Genomic DNA, 21,133 nt, shown 5'->3' with positions numbered 1-21,133 from the left:
ATTTTACTACCTGGTATATTGTATATACATATACAGAAGGAAAGGGAGAAAACAAGATTGGGAGGGGGTGGGAGGATGGAAAGTGGGAGAAAAACATGGGAAAGGGTTATCAATGTTCAAGGAGTAATGTACCCACCATCTGATGAATGTAACTGTAACCCCTCTATACATCACTCCAACAACAAAATACAATGTAAAACAACAATAGAAAAAAAAATCTACAAAAAACCCCTCCATAAGTGAAGCTTTGGCTTAATTGGTAGCATGCTAGCCTTGAGCAAAAAAGCTCAAGGACAGTGGCACTGTGGCTCAAACTTGTAGAACACTAGCCTTTAGCCCAAAATCTCAGAGAGCACCAGGCCCTGAGTAAAAGCCCAATAACACACACACAAAAAATCCAGGTGCCCAGGTTCTGAGTTCAAGCCCTGTTACCAGTGCATGTGCACGCATGCAAGCACTTACCCAAACACACACACACACATACACACACACACACACACGCACGCACGCGTAATGAGTCTTCCAGTGATCACAAAATTAAGAACCTTCAGAAACTCTGCAACCTTGCAATATATCTTTTTCTTTCCTTTTATTTAACTTATTCCCTTTATTCAACATTGCATATAAGTCAACAGACCAGGTTTTCTGAATAAAAATTTTGAGAGTCTAGCAGTGGAAATATATATATATATATATATACACACACATATATATATACACAAAACTAGTTATGCTACCATGACTTCTGAGGTTTTTCTCTCAAAGGTAGCTATTACTTAAGCCATAGCTCCACTTCTGGCTTTTTTTTTTTTGATGAGAGTCTCATGGACTTTCCTGCCTGTACTAGTTTCAAATACCAATTCTCAAATCTCAGCCTCCTTAAGTAGCTAGAATTACAGGTGTAAACCACTAGTTCCAGGCTGGCTACTAAGACTTTTAACACTTTTCTCTCTCCTTATACTTTTCCATCCCACTTGATGATACTAATTGGAAAACGGCAGTGAAAGGATTTAAGCTTAGCATAGTGCCAGGCTTTAAATCTCCAATTTATACACACTGGAGAATTCAAAGGCAATTATTTGGTTTACTGATTACTTGCAAAAATAGTTAAGGTGGGCCAGGCACAGTGGCTCACACCTATAATCCTAGCTACTCAGGAGGCTGAGATCTGAGATCATGGTTCAAAGCCAGCTCAAGCACTAAAGACCCTGTGATGGGGGTGAGGAGAGGGAAATGGGGACCAAAATATGAGAAAGGGTTTGTGAAGTAATGCACCTTCTATCTGGTGAATATAATGTAATCCCTCTATTAATTACAATAAAAATTATATGAAAAAAAAGATCCTGTGACTTTTTTTTTTTTTTTTTTGCCAGTCCTGGGCTTGAGCTCAGGGCCTGAGCAGTGTCCTTGGACTTTCTCAAGGCTAGAGCTTTACCACTTGAGCCTCAGCACCACTTCCGGCATTTTTCTATGTATGTGGTACCGAGGAATCGAACCTGGGTCTTCATGCATGCTAGGCAAGCACTTTAACCACTAGGCCAAACTCCCGGCCCCGATCCTGTGACTCTTATCTCCAATTAGCCACTAGAAAATGGGAAGTGGTGCTGTGGCCCAAGGGGTAGGGTGGTAGCCTTGAACTGACGAGGTCAGGGACAGTGCCCAGGCCCTGAGTTCAAGCCCCATTACCAGCAAAAATACAAAACAAAAACAAAAATACAAAAAAAAGGTTAAGGTGGCTATCACTAATGACAATGAGGCATCTACAATGACAGAATACTTTGATACCCTTTTTAAAAATACACATAATGGGGGCTGGGAGTTTGGCCTAGTGGTAGAGTGCTTGCCTAGCATGCACGAAGACCCGGGTTCGATTCCTTGGTACCCCACATACATAGCAAAAAGCTAGAAGTGGTGCTGAGGCTCAAGTGGTAGAGTGCTAGCCTTGAGAAAGTCCAAGGACAGTGCTCAAGCCCTGAGCACAAGCCCAGGACTGGCAAAAAAAAAAAAAAAAAAAAAAAAACCCACACTAATGGGTATAGCTATTACAAGGTTGAATAATTTCTATCAACAACTGTTAAATAAAAATTTAAGCTTCACAGGGAAAAATCAAACGAGAATTTCAATTATGAACATCCAGTATAAATCTCTCCCAAATTTTAATCCCTTCCTGTTTTTTAGGAAACACAATTGCATAATTCAGACTCCTTCAATACTGTGACCTACTTCCCCTCTTGCTGTTATAAATGGCTCATGTAACTATAGTAACCATCTAGGGAAATTGAATGTTTTTCTGGTCAGCATTATGCCAAGTGCATCATATGTATTATTGTTTCTTTTTTATAACCAGGGGAAAATGTTTGCTGTTTTCTTGGTGATGGTAATATTTTATTACACAAAATGTCTTCCTCACAATAGTCTTAGTCATCTACAGTTCCTTTACTAAAAGGTTTCAGAATCATCTTCTGCTAATAATGACGCTAAATGCTTTTCAGAAGAGATTGTATGCATTGTTTTTGTGTATGTGTGCTAGTCCCAGGGCTTGAACTCTGGACTTGGGTGCTATTCTTGAACATTTTGCTCAAGGCTAGCCCTCTACCATTTAAGCTACAACTCCATTTCCCGCCTTTTGACAGTTAATTGGAGATAAGTGTCTCAGACTTTTCTGCACAGGCTGGCTATGAACCATGATCCTCAGATCTCAGCCTCCTGAGTAGCTAGGATTACAGGCATGAACCACCAGTGTCTGGCCCACACATTAATTTTACCATAAAAATAGCCTGATATTGCTTAGTTTTCTAATCTTCCATTTGGAGAATCTGGAATTTTCTTAACTTTCCTTAAAGGAAGAAAACACTAAAATGGAATCTTAAAAATATACTTAGATCTTGGGAATATACTTAGATATTGAGAATTTTTCCTCGGTGTGTGACTTTGATATATCTTATTTTTTTTCTAACTTCTGTAATATTAGCTGTACTTATGTAATAAAGTATTTAAATTATTTAAAACTAAGCTCAATGGAGAGTTAGAATAGTATTTTTTTTTGGGGGGGGGTCATGGGGCTTGAACTCTGCCTAGGTGTTGTCCCTGAGTTCTTCAGCTCAAGGGTACTACCCTAACCCCAGGCCTGGACGTTGTCCCTGACCTCTACAGCTGAGGCTACTGCCCTACACTGGAGCCAAGCCCCACTTCCCGTTTTTCTAGAGGTTAATTGGAGATAAGAGTCTCAGGTCCTTTTGTGCCTAGGCTGGCTTTGAACCTTGATCCTCAGATCTCAGCCTCCTGAGTAGCTAGGATTACAGGCATGAGCTAACACACTTGGCTTAGAGTAGTAACTTTTAAAGTTTCTTTTTGTACTAATAAATTGCTTCTGGCTTTTTCCAGATAATTTAAAATGCTTCGTTGAACCTTCTAGAACAAATTAGTCTAATTAATACAAATTCCTAAATTAAGGATGTGTGTTAAATACAACTAAATTTCCACTATCAGTTGGTGATCTTCTAAAGTAAAAATTCATTCAAAGTGCTTTTCTTTTTCACTTATTTAGTGCTAGTACTGGGGTTTGAACACAGAGCTTGTCCCTTAGCTTTTTCACTCAAGGTTGGCATTCTATCACTTGATTCACGGCTCCACTCTGGCTTTTTGCTGGCTAGACATAAGAATCTTATGGATATTCTTGCCTAGGCTCACTGTGAATTGCGATCCTCAGATATCTGACTGAGTAGCTAGGATTACAAGCATGATCCACTAGTGGTGCGCAGGTCAAAGTAATTTTCTTATATTTATGCTGTTTTAAAACCATCCAAATATTTTCCTTAAACACTGCTCTTTGTTTCACTGAATTAAAATGAAAATTAGCTGTTTTGACTGCTTTAGAAGAGACTTCACTTAAACAAAATATATGGAACTTGATTTCACAACTCAAAATACAAAAAATAAAAGAAAAAACTGAATTATTTGGATACTAAATGATAGTGCAGGCTAGCTTAATATACTAGCCATATGCTGATAATGCTTAAGTTGACTAAATGGTATATAAGGGTACATGCATTTGAGAATTTCCATCATAAAGTCAAAAAAAAATGAATGCTCAAAGAAAATAACTAAGTTTAATTGGCCTGACTTAAGTAGTTTTTCTCAGGACAGATCTCTGGGGATTTTTAATCCTTATGAAGCTGTTGCTCTTCCCTCTCACAATATTAATGAAGGATTCAAGGAATAGGGCTGAAGGCATAGAGAGGCCTTTTCAAATATCTGATAAGAATTTAAGCTAATTTCAGACACTAATTCAGTGAAACTTCATTTCAGCCAAAAAAATGGGTCTGGTAATACAGGCCTGACTCCTAGGCACCAGAGAAGTGTAAATAAGAAAATGGAAATCCTAGACCAGCCCAGGGAAAACTCTGAGACCTTATGTGAAAAATAACTAAAAAAAAAGGGGGCTGAGGACATGGCATAAGTGGGTAGAGTACCTGCTCAGAAACTTCAAGGCTCTAGTTTTCAAGTTCCAGTTGGGTTTATGGACAAGTGTTCCTCACCAACTCCTAAGCTGCTTTCACATGTAAATCAGAAGTAGCTTTAAATTAACCCTTATATATAAACATAGCAAGAACAATGTCTGAAATCATGCACATGTTAGGGTGCTTTATACGTTTATACCAACTGAATGAAAACTATTACTTGGGTTTTTTTTTTTCATCTTTCAATCTATTCAACAGAATTATAAGGATGAAAATAATTCTGTTAAGGTCTCCTAGTCCACACCCATCATTCCTTTCTTTCATTGTGCTCGAAGAGATTGGCATTCTGCAGCATTGCCTTTTCTGTGTCTGTGCACAAGTCATTTCTGCCCGTGAATCACATACCCAGCTGCTAAGTCTATAGGTATATTCTGTGTCTAAATCTTAGTAACAAGGCATCTTGTATAATTTTGCCCTTCAGCAAGATGACTCAAATTTGGAGGGTGACAGGCTGTCCTGGGGCTGGCTAAAATTCAGTTAAGAGTCACCATTTTTTTTTCCCTTGGTTAAGCTGACAGATTTAAAGAACGACGCTATCTGGGCAACAGTGGCTTGTGAATCATAGCTATAAAGGAAGGTTAGATCTGAGGATGCTTCTGGACAGCCTAGGCTGAAAAAAAAAAAAAGAAAAAAATCGGGGAGCCTCAGCCGCCATCTCCAATTAATCTCCAAGAAGCTTGGAAGTGGAGCTGTGTGACTCGAGTGGTAGAGCACTAGCCTAAGGAGAAAGCTCCTTAACCCCAGTACCAGCAGGAAAAGAAAACTAAGGGGCACCAATAAATCCCCCAAGCGGCTCGGAAATAGCTGAGTGGGGGTGGCCAATGGACCAAGGGTCAATCCTGTGTTATCAGGATGTCGAATTCCCTGGCGTGCTTTGTTCCAGTGAGGAAAAACCTAAGCTTTCCAAGATCAAGACCGAGGCTTCCCTTTGCGTGTCCATGACTCAACAGCTGTTTCAGCCGCGCTGGGGACGTGTCACGCCGCAGGGGCGCCTTTTCATAAACTCAGCTGCAGCTGGCGGCAAGGTCTGTTCAGACAGGTCTTTTATTTAAACCTCGACAGAGCGGACTTCATTTCTCCTACCGAAAGTCTACCGGGAACATCGGCCAGGTGACACACACACACGCACACACACTCCAGCCCTGCCGGCCGCTCAGTGACCCGCAAGGGCCCGGCCCGACCGCGGATGGGCGTTCACGACCGTTTATCACCCTGCGAAATGAAGACGCAGGTCGCGAGGTGTCCCTGGCTCCGCCACTCGACCCTCGAGGGCGGGGGAATGCCCTTCTCGTACCGATCCCCGAGTCGCCGGCCGGACGCGGTCCTCAGCCCTTCTCCCCACTGGACGGCCGACGAGCCCCAGGATCACCCGCGCGCGGGAAAGGAGCCCGAGCGAGAGGTAAAAGCCCGGCTGACGAAAAGATGCCCGACACGCGGGGAGGGATGGAGGGCTGGGAAAGCGCCGCCTACCTCCCAGTCAGCCCCCGAGGCTGGGCCAGCCGCCGCGCTGCGACCCCGGGGAGAGCTGAGGCGGCTGCGGCGGCGGCGGCTGCGACGGCGCGGCGGGAAGTCGCCGCCGCGCATGCCGGGAGCCTCCCCACTGCACGCTGGGTAGCGTAGTTCCCGAGACCCTCACTACAGATTGTTCAGCCGCCCGCTGCTGCTTTTAAGGCTCGCAGGGGGCCCCGATTGACCCGTCTGATGGGGATAGAAGTCGGCCACACCAGGCCGCGAGGCCAGAACCAAGGTTTCCTCCTCTCTGTGGGAAGGGCAGAGGCGACCAGCCCGCCGCTGGTCCTCTCAGGATCCATTCAGCTCCTGGGCAGAGGGGCGGGCGCAGCCGCGCTTCCCCTTTAAGATGGGGCGGGGCGCGGCTGCCGTTTGGCCTCTCTGCGCACCTCCCCCTCACTCGCCCAGGGCTGACGGACCAATCGCCCGGGCGGCAGCGGGAAGGCGGGAGAATGCGAACTCTTCGGTAGGGCGGTAGGGGCGGGACCCTGGCCTTATTAGGAGTGAGGCCTGCGCAGGCGCAGACGCGACCGCTGCGGAGGGGCGGGGCCAGCGGGCTGAGAAAGTCTCGGCCAGGCGCGGAGGGTGGCGGGGAGGAAGGGTCGCCTGCGGGCGGGCTTGTCATGGGGATCCGGGCTGGTAGGCGGCGCGAGTAGCATCTGGGGACTCCGAGGGAGACCGGAAGTGTCCGCGCCGGAGACCACCGCCAGCTCGGCGGGGAGCTGCGGGGGGATCCCCGCCGCCCTGGTCCTGGGGACGGGGAGGAGGAGCGAGGAGGGAGTCCTGGTCTCGCCCCGCCCCCGGGCTGGTTACGGCGGGGGCGGGGAGTGAGGGCTGCTGCGGTGGGGAGCGGAGATCGGGGGACTCGGCGGTGCCCTCCGGAGCGGCGGCCGTGTCCCCGCGGCGCCGGGCGGCCGAGCGGAGCGCCGCGGCTGCTGCATGCGCGGCTGCTGGATGCGGAGGCGGCGGCGGCGGCGGCGGCGAGGATGTTAGGGCAGCAGCAGCAACTGTACCCGCCGGCCGCGCTCCTCACCGGGGAGCGGAGCCGGCTGCTCACCTGCTACGTGCAGGACTACCTCGAGTGCGTGGAGTCGCTGCCCCACGACATGCAGAGGAACGTGTCCGTGCTGCGAGAGCTAGACAACAAATATCAAGGTAAGGGGCGGGGGACGGGGCGGGGAGGAGACCCGCGAGGGGACGCCCCGGTCCCCGAGACCTGCGGACCTCGGCGACTCCGGCCCACGGCCCGTCCCGGGGAAGTGCCATCCTCCGTCCCTCCCGTGACACCCACCGTCCCATCCCCCGCTCTCGAGTGTGCATGTGGGGTGAGAGGAGGGGTGGAGTCCGAGGTCGCGGCCCTGCCGTCTCCCGGCTGCGCTCCGGAGGACTTGGAAGGTGTCTCGGGGCGTGCGTGTGTGTGTGTGCGCGCGCGCGAGTGTGTACGGGTGTGTGTCTGTGTGTGCGCGTGGAGGTGGCCGGGCGGGTCGCCCGTCAGCCCCCCGCTGTAGCCCCAGCAGCTGCAGCTGCTGTGGGGAAGGAATCAGCCATTTTAAGCTGCATTTGTTCCGGCGTCCGTGGGCCCCCGGGTCGCACGCCGCCCTGCCGGGCCAAGGGGGAGTGCCACGGGGCGGGAACCGCGGGGAGACGGCCGCGGGGCCGTCCGTCCGTCGGTCCCTCGCCCCCGGCGGCCCGCAGCCTGGGCAGGCAGATGCATCGGAACGCGCTGGGGGAGGGGAGGGGCGGGGCGGCCCCGGCGGACTCGAGAGAGCTCCCCCCCCCCCACGGCTCCGCTCCCCAGGACGGCGGGAGTCGGGGAGCCCGCGCCTTTCCACTCGCCCCGGGGAAAGTTCCGGGACTCCAGGAGTCGCTGCCCGGAGCTCAGCCGCAGCCGAGTGGTGACAAGGTGGGGGGGGGGGTCCCCGCCGGGCAGGGGGCGAGGGGGTGTGTGTGTGGCGGGGAGGGAGGACCCGTCCCGGGGGCGGGGCATGGGAGTGACGTGGGCCGGGGCGGGGGACGGGCGCGGCGCGCTCCCGCGGGGCTGGAAAATGGCTGGTGTCTGAATGGGCGGCGGCGGGCGGCGCTCGCCGTTTGGGTGGGCGGCGGCCGTGCCGGGGGCGTTGGCGGGGCCCGGGCGGACTCCGCATTGGGCTTCGCAACGCGCTTGTTGTGATGTGTGGAATGTCTTCCACCCAATGAATCCAGGCGGGGACGCTGCCCCCGGGACCGGCGCCCACCCGGGCTCTGCGCAGGTTCCGGGCCATGTGTCACTTCCGGGCCCCAGGGAGGAAGTGGCTTGGTTGACCGGACAACCGCCCGGCGTCCCTACCCTCCCGCTTCCTCCTCCCACAAGTTTTTTGTTTGTTGTGTGTTTTTCAAATGATAAGGCGTCAATCATCTTTTATGGTCTGAAACTAGGACAGGAAATCAACCTTTAGTACGATGCAGTTCATCACGTTTCTCCCTTTTTTTTTTTTTGCCTTTGGAACCACAAATCAAGAAGGTTTTAGACCTTCTTGAACATCAGTGGACATTAGTCAAAGGGACCTTAAAGATAACTTTTGGATCCATTCGCTGTTTTTGAAGACACTTTTCATTAAGTCAGGAGTCGGTGGCCTACACCTGTAATCCTAGCTACTCAGGATCAGGATTTGAAGCTAGCCCCCAGGAAAACTCCACACGACCCTTATTATCACCAGAAAGGCAGAACTGGAGCTATGGCTCAAAGTGGTACAAAGCGGAGAGGCAGCACTCAGGCCCTGAATACTAGCCCCAGGACAAGCCAAAACAAAACCCCTGTCACTAACCCAATGGCTAAAGAAGACTCTACTTCTAAGATTATATTTTCTGGACTGGTTCATATTAAGCACATTGGGGTATCTGTTTTAGCCTATGCATTTGTTTTCTGAATCCATGGAGTGGTAGATTGCTTACTGTATGCCAATTGCTGCACCAGGCCTAGAATATATAAAGTTAAACCTCATTGTACAGATAAAATTTCCAAGGAGTTTGACTTCGGCTGAGTGGCAGTTTGTACCTGTAACTCCCAGAATTTGGGAAGCGGAAGCAAGAAGATTACCTAAGTTTGAGGACAGTCTGGGCTGTATAGATTTCTTCTCTAAAAGAAAAAATATTTTGCTGTTACTTAGATGAAAAATACTTTATTGCAAAGCTGCACACAGATGAACACATCTGTTGCCTTACTGTATCATGTCATTTCATGTGTGTATGCATGTGCATATGTATGCAAGTGGTAGACTTGAACTCTACCACTTGAGCCATAGCTTCATTTCCAGCTTTATTTGGGGTTAATTGGAAATGAGTTTCAAAGACTATTCTGGCTAGAATAGATCTCATTCTCCTGAGTAGTTAGGATTACAGGTGTAAGCCGCCCACATCTGGCTTCCTTTTTTTTTTTTTTGCCAGTCCTGGGCTTGGGTTCAGGGCTTGAGCACTGTCCTTGGACTTTCTCAAGGCTAGCACTCTACCACTTGAGCCTCAGCACCACGTCCGGCTTTTTGCTATGTATGTGGTACCGAGGAATCGAACCCAGGTATTTGTGCATGCTAGGCAAGCACTCTACCACTAGGCCAAACTCCCGGCCCCTTCCTTTCCTTTTTAAAAAATAACAGTTGGGGGCCTAGTGGTAGAGTGCTTGCCTAGCATGCAGGAAGACCTGGGTTGGATTCCCTGGTACCACATACATAGATAAAACTGGAAATGGTGCTGTTTCTCAAGTGGTAGAGCTCTAGACTTGAGACACACCAAGGACAGCACTCAGGCCCTATGTTCAAGCCCCAGGACTTGCAAAAAAACAAACAAAACAAAAACCAGCTGTAGCTGGCACCAGTGGCACATCCCTCAAGGACCATGCCCAGAGTCCTGAGTTCAAGTTCCAGAAATGACACAAATAAATTGATAACAGTTGTATTTTTGTACAGTTATTAGCATGTAAATGGTAACTTTAAAATGAGACATATGGTGGGTCACATTTTTAATCCTAGTTACTCAGGAAGCTGATCTCTAAGGACTAGCACCCTTCAAAGCCAGCCTGGATAGGAAAGTCCATGAGACTCATCTTTAGTTAAATATCAAAAACAATACAAAACAAAAACCAGAAATTGAGCTGTGGTTCAAGTGGTAGAGTAATAAGTAGCTTTGAGGGGAAAAAAAAAAAGCTCCAAGACATTGCCCAGACTCTGAATTCAAGCCCCAGAACTGGTGAGTTGGGGGAGGGACGGGGAGACAGGAAGGAGAGAGAGAATAATATTTGGGAATTCTACATTGTGTGCTTGTGGTTTTTCAATGATGTTTGTAATGCTTACATGTTGTTTTATTTCTCTAAAAGCATGTTTACTTTCTTAAACATTATGCTATTATAAGTCTGGGAATGTGGCTTAGTAGTAGAGTGCTTGTCACATATGCCTGAAGCCCTGGGTTCAATTCATCAGTGCCACATAAAGAGAAAAAGCCAGAAGTGGCAATGTGGCTAAAGTGGTAGAGTGCTAGTCTTGAGCAAAAGAAGCTCAGGATTAGTGCTCAGGCCCTGAGTTCAAGCCCCAGGACTGGCAAAAAAATTATATACATATATATGTGTGTGCGTGTGTGTGTGTATATATATATATACATATATATATACATATATATATATACATAGATCATACAGGATTGAAAGGTAATATAAATCTTCAGTCCCGTCATGATTAATTTCAAGGTTAACCTTAAAACAGTGATCTAGTTTTCAGTCAGGGACACAGGTGCTAAGATAATTTTCAAAGTTGCATGTTTATTAGCTTTATATGCTTTCATGGTGGGTTCAGATAGGACTTTTTTTCACTAGTTCTTAAGGTTTTTTTTCTGGTCTGAGGATCTAATGTATTATTTAATGTTACACATTATATATAGGCAATCACATTTCTCCCCATCTGCTTGAGACACTTTCAGAGATTATTGAGTTAAATATAGAAATAAAACCATTTTACAAGGGAGTGAAGTATTCGTTATAGAAAATGATTAGCCTTTGAACTAAAATTAATACATAATTTTAAGTGATTTTTACTCGGCCTGTTGAAAGTGGCAAGAGCAGATGTACAGATCTGACAAAGTCTGAGGTTCTTAACTACTTGAATTACTGGTTTTTTTTTTTTTCTTGCTGATTGTGGGGCTTGAACTCTGGGCCTGGGTGCTGTTTCTGAGCTCTTGAGCCACAGCACCACTTCCAGTTTTCTGGTGGTTAATTGGAGATAAGAGTCTCACAGATTTTCGTGGCTGAGCTGGCTATGAACCATAATCCTCAGTCTCCTGAGTAGCTAGGATCACAGGGCCTGGCTTGAATTACTTTTTTTTTTTTTTAACATGCAGAAAGGGTAGCTTCCTCTCAAGTTTTCTGTAGAGATCAAATGATAAAATATTTACCACATAATAGGGCTGAGTAAATGTTGGTTTCCTTTCTTCCCTCACTACATAAGTTAGATAACTTTGAAATGTGAATTTTTAAATCATACAGTTTGTGCAAATATGATATATGACTTTCACCTTCTGACTCATTATTAGAAAATAATTATTAGAAAATAGTTGAAATAAGCTGGGCACGGTGGCTCACGCCTGTAATCCTAGCTACTGAGGAGGCTGAGATTTAAGGATCAAGTTTCAAAGCACAAAAGGGTCTAAGACTCTTATCTCCAATTAACCTCTAGAAAAATGGGAAGTGGGGCTTGGCTCAAGAGTAGGGCAGTAGCCTTGAACTGAAGAACTCAGGGACAGCGCCCAGGTTAGAGTTCAAGCCCCCATGACCCACAAAAGAAAAAAGAAAAAAAAATAGTAATTGAAATAAAGTTTGACATTCCCCCACCCCCGCCCTTGTGCTTGCCAGGGTTGTGCTTTATTACTTACATCTTCCAGCCATTTTCTTCGTTGGTTATTTTTCATACAGGGTCCCTCTCTCCAGTGGTTGCTGAGATCACAGCTGCCTGCTTCTGTGTCCAGCTTCCCTCAGTGGACATGATGGAGTCTTTCAAACTTTTCTGGAACTGTGGTCTTCCCAATCTTATCCTCCAGTGTATCTTGGGATGATATGCTAGCACTACTCCACCCAGAAGGAAGCTCAAGCACTTTTCTCTTCTGGGCTAGCCTGGAACCACAGTCCTTCCCATTTTAACTTCTTAAATTGCTAAGATTACTTGTGTGATCTACCACCACTGAAAATTTTAAAAAGTAACAGTAAAATATCTCATGTCATTTTTCCTGTACAAAACTTAGGTTCTTAGGAAATGCATTTATATGCCTATCTAAGCAAATGGTATAGACAGCCTTATTAGAAAATATGTTGTACAAGAATGAATATTCTCAACTGTGGTAGCAAAATTGTCCATTGAGTATAAGCACCTGCAGTATCTAGGGAGGAGCTAACTCCTAAGAGTTATGTTAAATTAAATAAGGTGCCTTTTGTTACCATACTTTAAGATCTTTCCAGTGTATGCATTTTATCATTTTAACATTTCTGAGCTTTGTAGTAATAACATTGGAACACATAAGAGAATGATAGAGCCAGGTAACAGTGGTTCACACCTGTAATCTAGCTACTCAATAGGCTGAGATCTGAGGATCACCGTTCAAAGCCAGCCCAGGCATGAAAGTCTGGGAGACTCTTTTAATTAACCGCCAGAAAATCAGAAGTGGTGCTGTGGCTCAAGTGTTAGAGTGCTAGCCTTGAGCTAAATGCTCAGGGACAGTACCCAGACCCAGAGTTCAAGCCGCATGACCAACAAAACATAAAAGAGAGAGGTAGGCATGCAGTAATGATAGAGTGTAGAAATGGTGTGCCACATGGTGTGATAAGTTAGTGCTTATTTCCCCACCTGTAATAACACTACTCTTTCTAGTAGCATATTTTGTAAGGACAAGAAACAGCTCTTAAGTATTCTTTGGGTGACACCTCAAATTATATTTTCAGATTTTTTTTTTATTTTTGCTGTTGTTTTGAGACAGGTATATGTACTTCCAGCTGGCCTTGAGCTCTTGATCCTCCTCCTACCTATACCACCCAAATGATTCTGTCTTCCAAGTGCTGGCATTACAAGCATGCACCATCACATTAGGTCGGTGCATTTTCAGATTTTTGCATGCCTTTCAGTGACTCAGCTGTTTTATGTTATTTAAATAAGTGCCCTATTTGCTATACAGTTGAATCAGCAGTTTCACAAAGCTTAGAACCAACTGCTGAATTATCCACAAAGGCAGAGTGATACAGTGTAATTTTATGGTAGCTTGGTCAGGTGGTACCAGAAACAATAGACCTACTTTGGAAATAGTTTTGATTTTTTTGGAATTTCCCTTGTGACTCTAAAATGAAAGAGCCATTAAAACTAAAATGATAGAAACTAAGAGTTGTTGATGCTTGCCTTTTCTAAAGGCACCATGTGAAAGTGAGGGTTATCATGTCTTTCTGGAGAGATCAAGCCATTGATTGAACTGTAAACAGAGTTGGACTGTCATCTGTAACCTAGTCTTAGAACCTCTTTAAGTTTTAGGGCTGGAATTCAGCATGTATGGAGTTGGTTAGAAGGTTAAATGGTATATAGGCAATAAATAAACTTAGTACACTCAAAAGTGGCCTTAAGTATTCCTGCTTATATAAAATATCATTAATTATTAATTTATTAATTAAGTTTTTTTAATATACATAGTTTTAAAGTTTTTTTTTTCTAAGTGTACATTCATACTGTGTAACATGGTCTTTATATGGGGGTATAAGGTTTTTCTTCTATTAACAGTACTGGGGTTTGAACACAGAGCCTTATGTTTATTAGGCTGCCACTCTCCTACTTGTGCCATGCCTCCAGGCTTACTGGTTATTTTGGAGTTGGAGTCTAGGAAATGTTTCTGCAAGGGCCTTAAGTTGTAATCCTTCATATCTCAGCCTTCTGAAAAGCTAGGACTACAGGTGTGAGCCATTGTTTCGTTTTTAGTTTTTCTGTGCAAGTTTTGGGGCTTGAACTCAGGGCCTGGGTGCTGCCTTCCAGCCTTTTTTTTTTTTTTTTTTTTTTGCTAGTCCTGGGCTTGAGCTCAGGGCCTGAGCACTGTCCTTGGACTTTCTCAAGGCTAGAGCTCTACCACTTGAGCCTCAGCACCACTTCTGGCTTTTTTCTATGTATGTGGTACCGAGGAATTGAACCCGGGTCTTTGTGCATGCTAGGCAAGCACTTTAACCACTAGGCCAAACTCCTGGCCCCCTTCCAGCCTTTTATTTTCCCAAGCCTAGTGCTTTGCCACAGCTCCACTTCTAGCTTTTTGGATAATTGGAAATAAGATTCTCACAGACTTTCCTGCCTGAACTGGCTTCAAACCAGGAAGAGCCAGGATTATAGGCATGAGCTCTTAGCACCCAGCAAACAATCAAGTTTTTAATGTATATATACTTGAGATGAACTGTGGTTTGATGCTTTGAGTTAGTTGTAACTTAATGTTATATGTGCTAATCCACATGTTCTCTTCCTTTTCTTCTTTTTAGAAACATTAAAGGAAATTGATGATGTCTATGAAAAATACAAGAAAGAAGATGATTCAAACCAGAAAAAACGCCTACAGCAGCATCTCCAGAGAGCATTAATCAATAGTCAAGAATTGGGAGATGAAAAAATTCAGATTGTCACACAAATGCTTGAATTGGTAGAAAATCGAGCAAGACAAATGGAGTTACATTCACAGTGTTTCCAAGATCCTGCTGACAGTGAAAGAGCTTCAGACAAAGCAAAAATAGATTCTAACCAGCCAGAAAGATCGTCAAGAAGACCCCGCAGACAACGAACCAGTGAAAGCCGTGATTTGTGTCATATGACAAATGGGATTGAAGACTGTGATGATCAGCCACCTAAAGAAAAGAAATCCAAGTCAGCCAAGAAAAAGAAACGTTCTAAGGCCAAGCAGGAAAGGGAAACATCACCTGTTGAATTTGCAATAGATCCCAATGAACCTACATACTGTTTATGTAACCAAGTGTCTTATGGGGAAATGATAGGATGTGACAATGAACAGTGTCCGATTGAATGGTTTCACTTTTCATGTGTTTCACTTACCTATAAACCAAAGGGGAAATGGTATTGCCCAAAGTGCAGGGGAGATAATGAGAAAACTATGGACAAAAGTACAGAAAAGACAAAAAAGGAAAGAAGATCGAGGTAGTAAAGGCCATCCATATTTTAAAGAGTTATTTGTCTTTTATATAATTGGTTTGCTTTCAGAAAATGTTTTAGGGTAAATGCATAAGACTATGCAATAATTTTTAATCATTAGTATTAATGGTGTATTAAAAGTTGTTGTACTTTGTCTGTGATCTTAATTTTCTGCACTGAATTACCAAATATTTTAAACCAGGTAGACTTCAGATCACCTGATGAAAGGACCAGGGAACCAGGGAGAGAGTGGTGTGAACATTATAAAAATTTCACAAACCATGCCTATTTCATTCTCACTTTAAACACCAGTGCTATTTTTTTGGGTAAACACAAAAGTTTTGCTAACAGTTTAGTTCTATGTGCTTAAAAAACTTATAGTTGGATTTCTCTGAAAGTGTTGAATAATCTTGGGTAATTTAAATGACACTATTCTCTTTAGAGCTGCTTTTTGCCTAGCCCCATTTATACATATACTTGTCAATCTCTAGTCTTCCAGAAATTTATGGAACTAGAGATAAAAAAAAATTGGGATCCAAGTGAAATAATGTGCTCTTATTAGAGTGTTTACTGCTGTCTTTTTCTTAGTAGCATTTTGATACACTGTCAGTAGCCCATTTGTAAATTCTTTCCTGCTTCTCAGAATAGATAGATTTAATCTAGGGCTTAATAGGTTTTGTGTTTTGTTTAATTGGGACAGGTGAGTAGTTAGGATACCAAAAATGTTACCATTGGCTTGTACTAGAAAAATTTGGATTATTTACTATCATGGTTCAAGGTTAAATAATTCAAAAATGCATCTTAATAATTTGGTTAAGAAATATAATATAGTTGATTTCTGTCCCAATCAGTGATTATACATTATTTTAAATAATAGTGTATTTACCTTCTTAACTTTCTGGTATTGGTGCTGTTTGATGTTTTCATGTTTAATGAACTAATTTCATTATAACAATGCAATTAATAATGTATTTTGTAAATTGAATTGCAAGACTCTAATATTTTAAGGGTAAGCCTTCTAATGGGTTTTTGTCCATGTGTCTGGAGCAGTTTTGGTTGGAAGAGGGGCAGTATAGCTTGGCTAGTCCTTCAAATTCCTGTGTAACAATTTTTATTTCTCATATAATTTTAATCTGATGACCTTGATTCTCTTTAACATGTGAAATATCTTATCCTGTTTGGAAAAAAAAATGATTTTCTTCTCTTCTAGCTTTCCCGTGTGACTTTGAGGCACATCATTTTACCTTGTCTGAGTGTCAAGTCATTTACCTATAAAATGAATTGGCTTAACTATCTCTGAGGTTCTTTCGAGTTAGAATTGTGCTGTAGTGAAGGATTTTAATAATGAAATGATTTTTCTCTTTTATGTTGTCCATTCTGCAGTCTGATGATAAAGGTGAGCTGACAGTTGGGTAAATGCACAATATTAAGTTCTGTCATAAGAATATTTTAATTACTGATTAGAGCTAGTCGGTGATGTTATTTCTTAGTATGATTAAGAATTAATTTGTATCGAGTTGTAAAGAAACGATTTTCCTTCTTGAGAATGTAGCGTTTTGTTTCATTGATAAAGGGCTTTTTCTTAGAGTGAGCTGTTTAACTGACACCATTAAAAAGGAGTGTGAGGCAAAGCCCCGAAATCCTTCAGGTGTGACTTCTATAGAAGTTACTACATTTTCATGCATCAATTTGTCTCAGCATATGGGAGGGGGGTGGTGATCAAACAAACCTGGAATATCCTGAAAGATGTGTTCCGAATTTTTTTTATTAAAGAATTTATTAACATAGATTTTTACATCATATTTCAAATGATGTATTTAACAAACAAGTATTCAAGAAGGGAATCTCTATATTCCTAATTTTTTAACAGCTATGTTTTTATGGATTTTCTTTAGTTTTCTGCAGCATATGGGAAATAGAGGTCTTAAATTCATGTAATAGTACAATGGAGAGTTCTTTTGTTAAGTATTCTAAATTTCATTTACCATGTCTTAAAACTCATAACTATATTTGAGTGCTTTATCTCACATTGGAATTACCTCGAGAATTTGAAAAGTCACTGATACCAATACCCTAACTTCAGCAATTATGACAGTTCATTTGGAATGTGACTTAAGCATTAAAAATTCTAAACAGACCTCATTCCAGTGTACAGATCCCTATTCTAGTGTACAGAGATATTTCGGAATCACTGTCCCATTTCAAAAACTATGGAAACTTAATGGATTCTCAACATACAGATTTGTGTAGCTGGAACACATATAATAAGTGCAGATGCATACACAACAGTTTTATCTCCTACCTCTGCAGTTCTTCTGTCAGTACTTGAATACTCAGTATTTGAGTGCTATGTATACCAGGCACTGTTTAACACGGTTGTGATACACAGACAAAAAGGCCCTTCTTGTGGACCATACATCCTAGTGTAAGAGTCAAATATATAGTGTCATGTGACTTAAGAGCTAAAATGAAAGTAAAACATATAGATGGAGAACAAAATGGGAGTGAGTATTAAATGTGATTACAGAATATCCTAGAACAGAAATAAGGAACAGGAATAGGCAAAGCTTTGGGGGTGGGAGGAGTGGAACAAACTTAAAGAAGAGTGTTAGAGCTCATTGTGGAAGGAACAGGGAAGGGTATGCTCTAGGAAGCTATGAAAAATTTGGCAAGAGATTGAAGAGTAATGAGCCATGGTCTGATTTATGTTTGAAGGTCATACTTCATACTGTGTATAGAATTGTGGATAGCATAGATGGAAATAGGGAAACAAGACTCAGAAATCTGCACCAAAAAATACTGATGGCTTAAATTAATGTGGTTAGAAATGGAAATGATACATAATGATAGGTCTTTTTTTAAAGATACAGCCACACCAGGATTTAGGCCCAGGAATTAGAAAGCAGAGTGATGACAACTTAGGTTTTTGGTCTGAGGGGAAAATAAGGTTTCTGTTCTGTGCATGTTTTGAGGTGCCTCTCCTATTTCTAGGAAAACACACCATGGAATCCTGTTTGTAACTAGTTAAGGAAAAAGAGGCAGTAACCATCGGAGAGTGCCTGTCAGTGGTTTTTAAGTCATGTGATTAAATTCCTGCTTCTCAAAGTTTTTGTACCAGTCATCTCAATTGTTAAAAAAAAAAAATGCAGACCCTAGCTCAGTAGATATAGTATGGGTATTTCTAACAAATTTGCTGCTGCTGCTGAGAACTCTGCATTTATAGTAGCAATCAGGTTTATACAGAGGAGTCATCCCTACTGCGACTCTTGTAATGGAGAGGAGCCAGCAAAGGAAGGAGCCTTCTGAAAGCTCGCAGTGAGAACCAAAAAATGGTTCAACAGAAACAAGAACAAAGAGCTTCAAAAAGTGAATCATCTGCCAGATGCTAGAAGCTCATGCCTGTAATTCTAGCTACTCAAAGAGGGCTGAGCTCTGAGTATGGCAGTTCGAAGCCAGCCTATGCAGGAAAAGTCCATAAACTCTTGATCTCCAGTTAACCACCAAAAAAATGAAAAGGAAGCTGTGGTTTTAAGTGGTAGAGCACTAGAAAAGAGTATAAAATCTCAGGGACAGCAAACATCCAGACCCTGAATTCAAGCCCTAGCACTGGTTATGCACACCAAAAAGGAAATCAACTCATTCACATTAACACAAATTAACATATAGTCTTCATTGAACTTAGAAATCTGCAACTTTGGGAGGATGAAGGACTGCTTGCAGAATTAGAATAGTGACAGCAACTACTATGTAGAACAAGCTGTAGTGTCATAGATGGCAGTTCATTTACCTGCCTTCTCAAACTCTGTTAATGTACATACAAGGCATTGTCTTAGGTACTGGATATAAAACAGCAACTAAAGACAATCTGACCTGCTAGTGCTTAGGCCATGGAGTATATAGGAGTAAATGTAGATTACTAAATTCAGTACTGGGAACATGAAATAGTACTCTCTTTAAAACTTTCTTTGCTAGGGGAGAGATAGTGGAAGTCTGTAGAAATTAGAGGTAGGTCTGTATGTGTGTGTAATGCCACTTGGGGAATACCAGTCAGGAATACCAGTCAGAAGCATGTGCAAAGTAGAAGTTTTGGTCATAACCTGAAATAAGGTAATAACATTCTCTTCTCTGGATTCAGGTATTTCAGTTTTTTTTAAAAGATAAACATTTAAAATGACTTCAGCTTTCAAAAATCTCTCAAAGCCAGAAAAGTTATCTCTTAGTTCTCTTTATGTGTGTACAGAGGTGGCTTCGTCTGAGGGTGCTGTCCTTATCCTTCATGGAACTGAGAGGGACAAGTATGCAAGGCACAGTTGGTTATAAAAGAGCTGGGCCAGGGCTGAGAGTTTGGCCTAGTGGTAGAGTGCTTGCATAGCATGCACGAAGACCCGGGTTCGATTCCTCAGTACCACATACATAGAAAAAAAAGCCAGAAGTGGTGCTAAGGCTCAAGTGGTAGAGCTCTAGCCTTGAGAAAGTCCAAGGACAGAGCTCAAGCTCAGGACTGGCAAAAAAAAAAAAAAAAAAAAAAAGCTGGGCCACACTTCCCCTCTCTGAGTCCCACACTCGAACTTGACAAAGCTCAAGATTTATTTTAGGTAGTGTATGTTGTTTGGAATTACCTTTACTATGATTGCTTAAGGTGTACATAAATCAGAGAAACTGACTCCTGTGCTGGTGCCTCAGAGAAAAGCTTGAGCCTGGACTCAGGGCTTATCTGAGCTAGGTCAGATCACTTTCCTCCTTGGCCTGCATTTTCTTGTGATGAAATAATACAGTGGTATCCTAAAAATGGCTATTTTGTTTCTGAGTGAGGAAGCTGAGGTAAAGATTATGATTACAAAAATAGTTTATAAAATTTTTCAGGTCAAGTAAATGATTGCTATAGACTTTTTTTCCCTTTTTCTATTTTTTTTTTTTAGCCAGTTCTGGGGCTTGAACTCAGGGCCTGGGCACTGTCCTTGGGCTTTCTTAAAGCTAGAGCTCTACCACGTGAGCCACAGGACCACTTCTGTGTATGTAGTACTGAGGAATAGAACCTAGGGCTTCATGTATGCTAGGCAGGCACTCTACCACTAGGCCACACTCCTGTCCCCCCCCCCCTTTTTTTTTAGTGTAGGGCTTCAACTCCACCTCAAGTCTTGTTTGTGCTCTACTGCCTGAGTCATCCTCCACTTCTGGATTTGTTTATCAGGGCTGGCATTGAACTTCAACCTTAAGATCTCAGCCTCCTGAATTACAGTAATTATAGGCATGAGGCATAGGCTCTGGCCAGTTTCTAGACCTTAAAGTAGAATTTTCTAAGCTTTAGATACTAGAGAAAAATCTGAAGCAGTTTGACCACAAACAATCATATATATTATATATATGATATGTATATCATATATATATATTTTTTTTTTTTTTGTCGGTTGTGGGCCTGGGCCATTGACCCTGAGCTCTTCAGCTCAAAGCTACCACCCTACCCCTTGAGCCACAGCCCCACTTCTGGTTTTCTGGTGGTTAATTGAAGATAAGAGTCTCACAGTCCTTTGTGCCCCGGCTAACTTTGAACCACAGTTCTCAGATTTCAGTTTCCTGAGTAGCTAGAATTACAGGTGTGGACCACCACACCTGGCTCATAGTCATATTTTGAAATATCACTTTTTTAAAAAATCAATTCACTTTTTTTTTTTTTGTGGGTCATGGGGCTTGAACTCAGCTTAGGCACTGTCCCTGAGCTCTTCACCTCAAGGCTATCATCTTACCCTGGAGCCAATCCCCATTTCCTGATTTCTAGAGGTTAATTAGAGATAAGGGGCTCTGGTCCTTTTGTGCCTGGGCTGGCTTTGAACCTTGAGCCTCAGATCTCAGCCTCCTAAGTAGTTAGGATTATAGGCTTGAGCCACTGTGCCTGCTCAATTCACCTTTTTATTGGCCAGCTCACTTTCTGTTGTAACA

General features: G+C 43.2%; 1 protein-coding gene across 1 annotated transcript; it reads left to right on the top strand.

Moving 5' to 3' along the window:
• The first annotated feature begins 6,591 nt into the window (after window positions 1-6,591).
• Ing2 (inhibitor of growth family member 2) lies at window positions 6,592-20,011 on the top strand. The gene is made up of 2 exons (XM_090354149.1): window positions 6,592-7,184; window positions 14,536-20,011. The coding sequence occupies exons 1-2, from the start codon at window positions 7,016-7,018 to the stop codon at window positions 15,204-15,206; spliced, it is 840 nt and encodes a 279-aa protein (XP_090210275.1). The 5' UTR covers window positions 6,592-7,015; the 3' UTR covers window positions 15,207-20,011.
• The last annotated feature ends 1,122 nt before the right edge of the window (window positions 20,012-21,133 follow it).

This window comes from Megascapheus bottae, chromosome 20 (genome assembly GCF_031878675.1).
Source record: "Megascapheus bottae isolate mThoBot1 chromosome 20, mThoBot2.hap1, whole genome shotgun sequence".
Taxonomy (NCBI): domain Eukaryota; kingdom Metazoa; phylum Chordata; class Mammalia; order Rodentia; family Geomyidae; genus Megascapheus; species Megascapheus bottae.
Note: the sequence above shows the minus strand (reverse complement) of the source record. Positions and strands in the feature narration are given on the sequence as shown.

Coding starts and splice junctions, on each gene's coding strand:
- Ing2 (XM_090354149.1), top strand. CDS start 7,016: ATGTTAGGGCAGCAGCAGCAACTGTACCCGCCGGCCGCGCTCCTCACC. Junction 7,185..14,535: donor GCTAGACAACAAATATCAAG/GTAAGGGGCGGG, acceptor TCTTCTTTTTAG/AAACATTAAAGGAAATTGAT.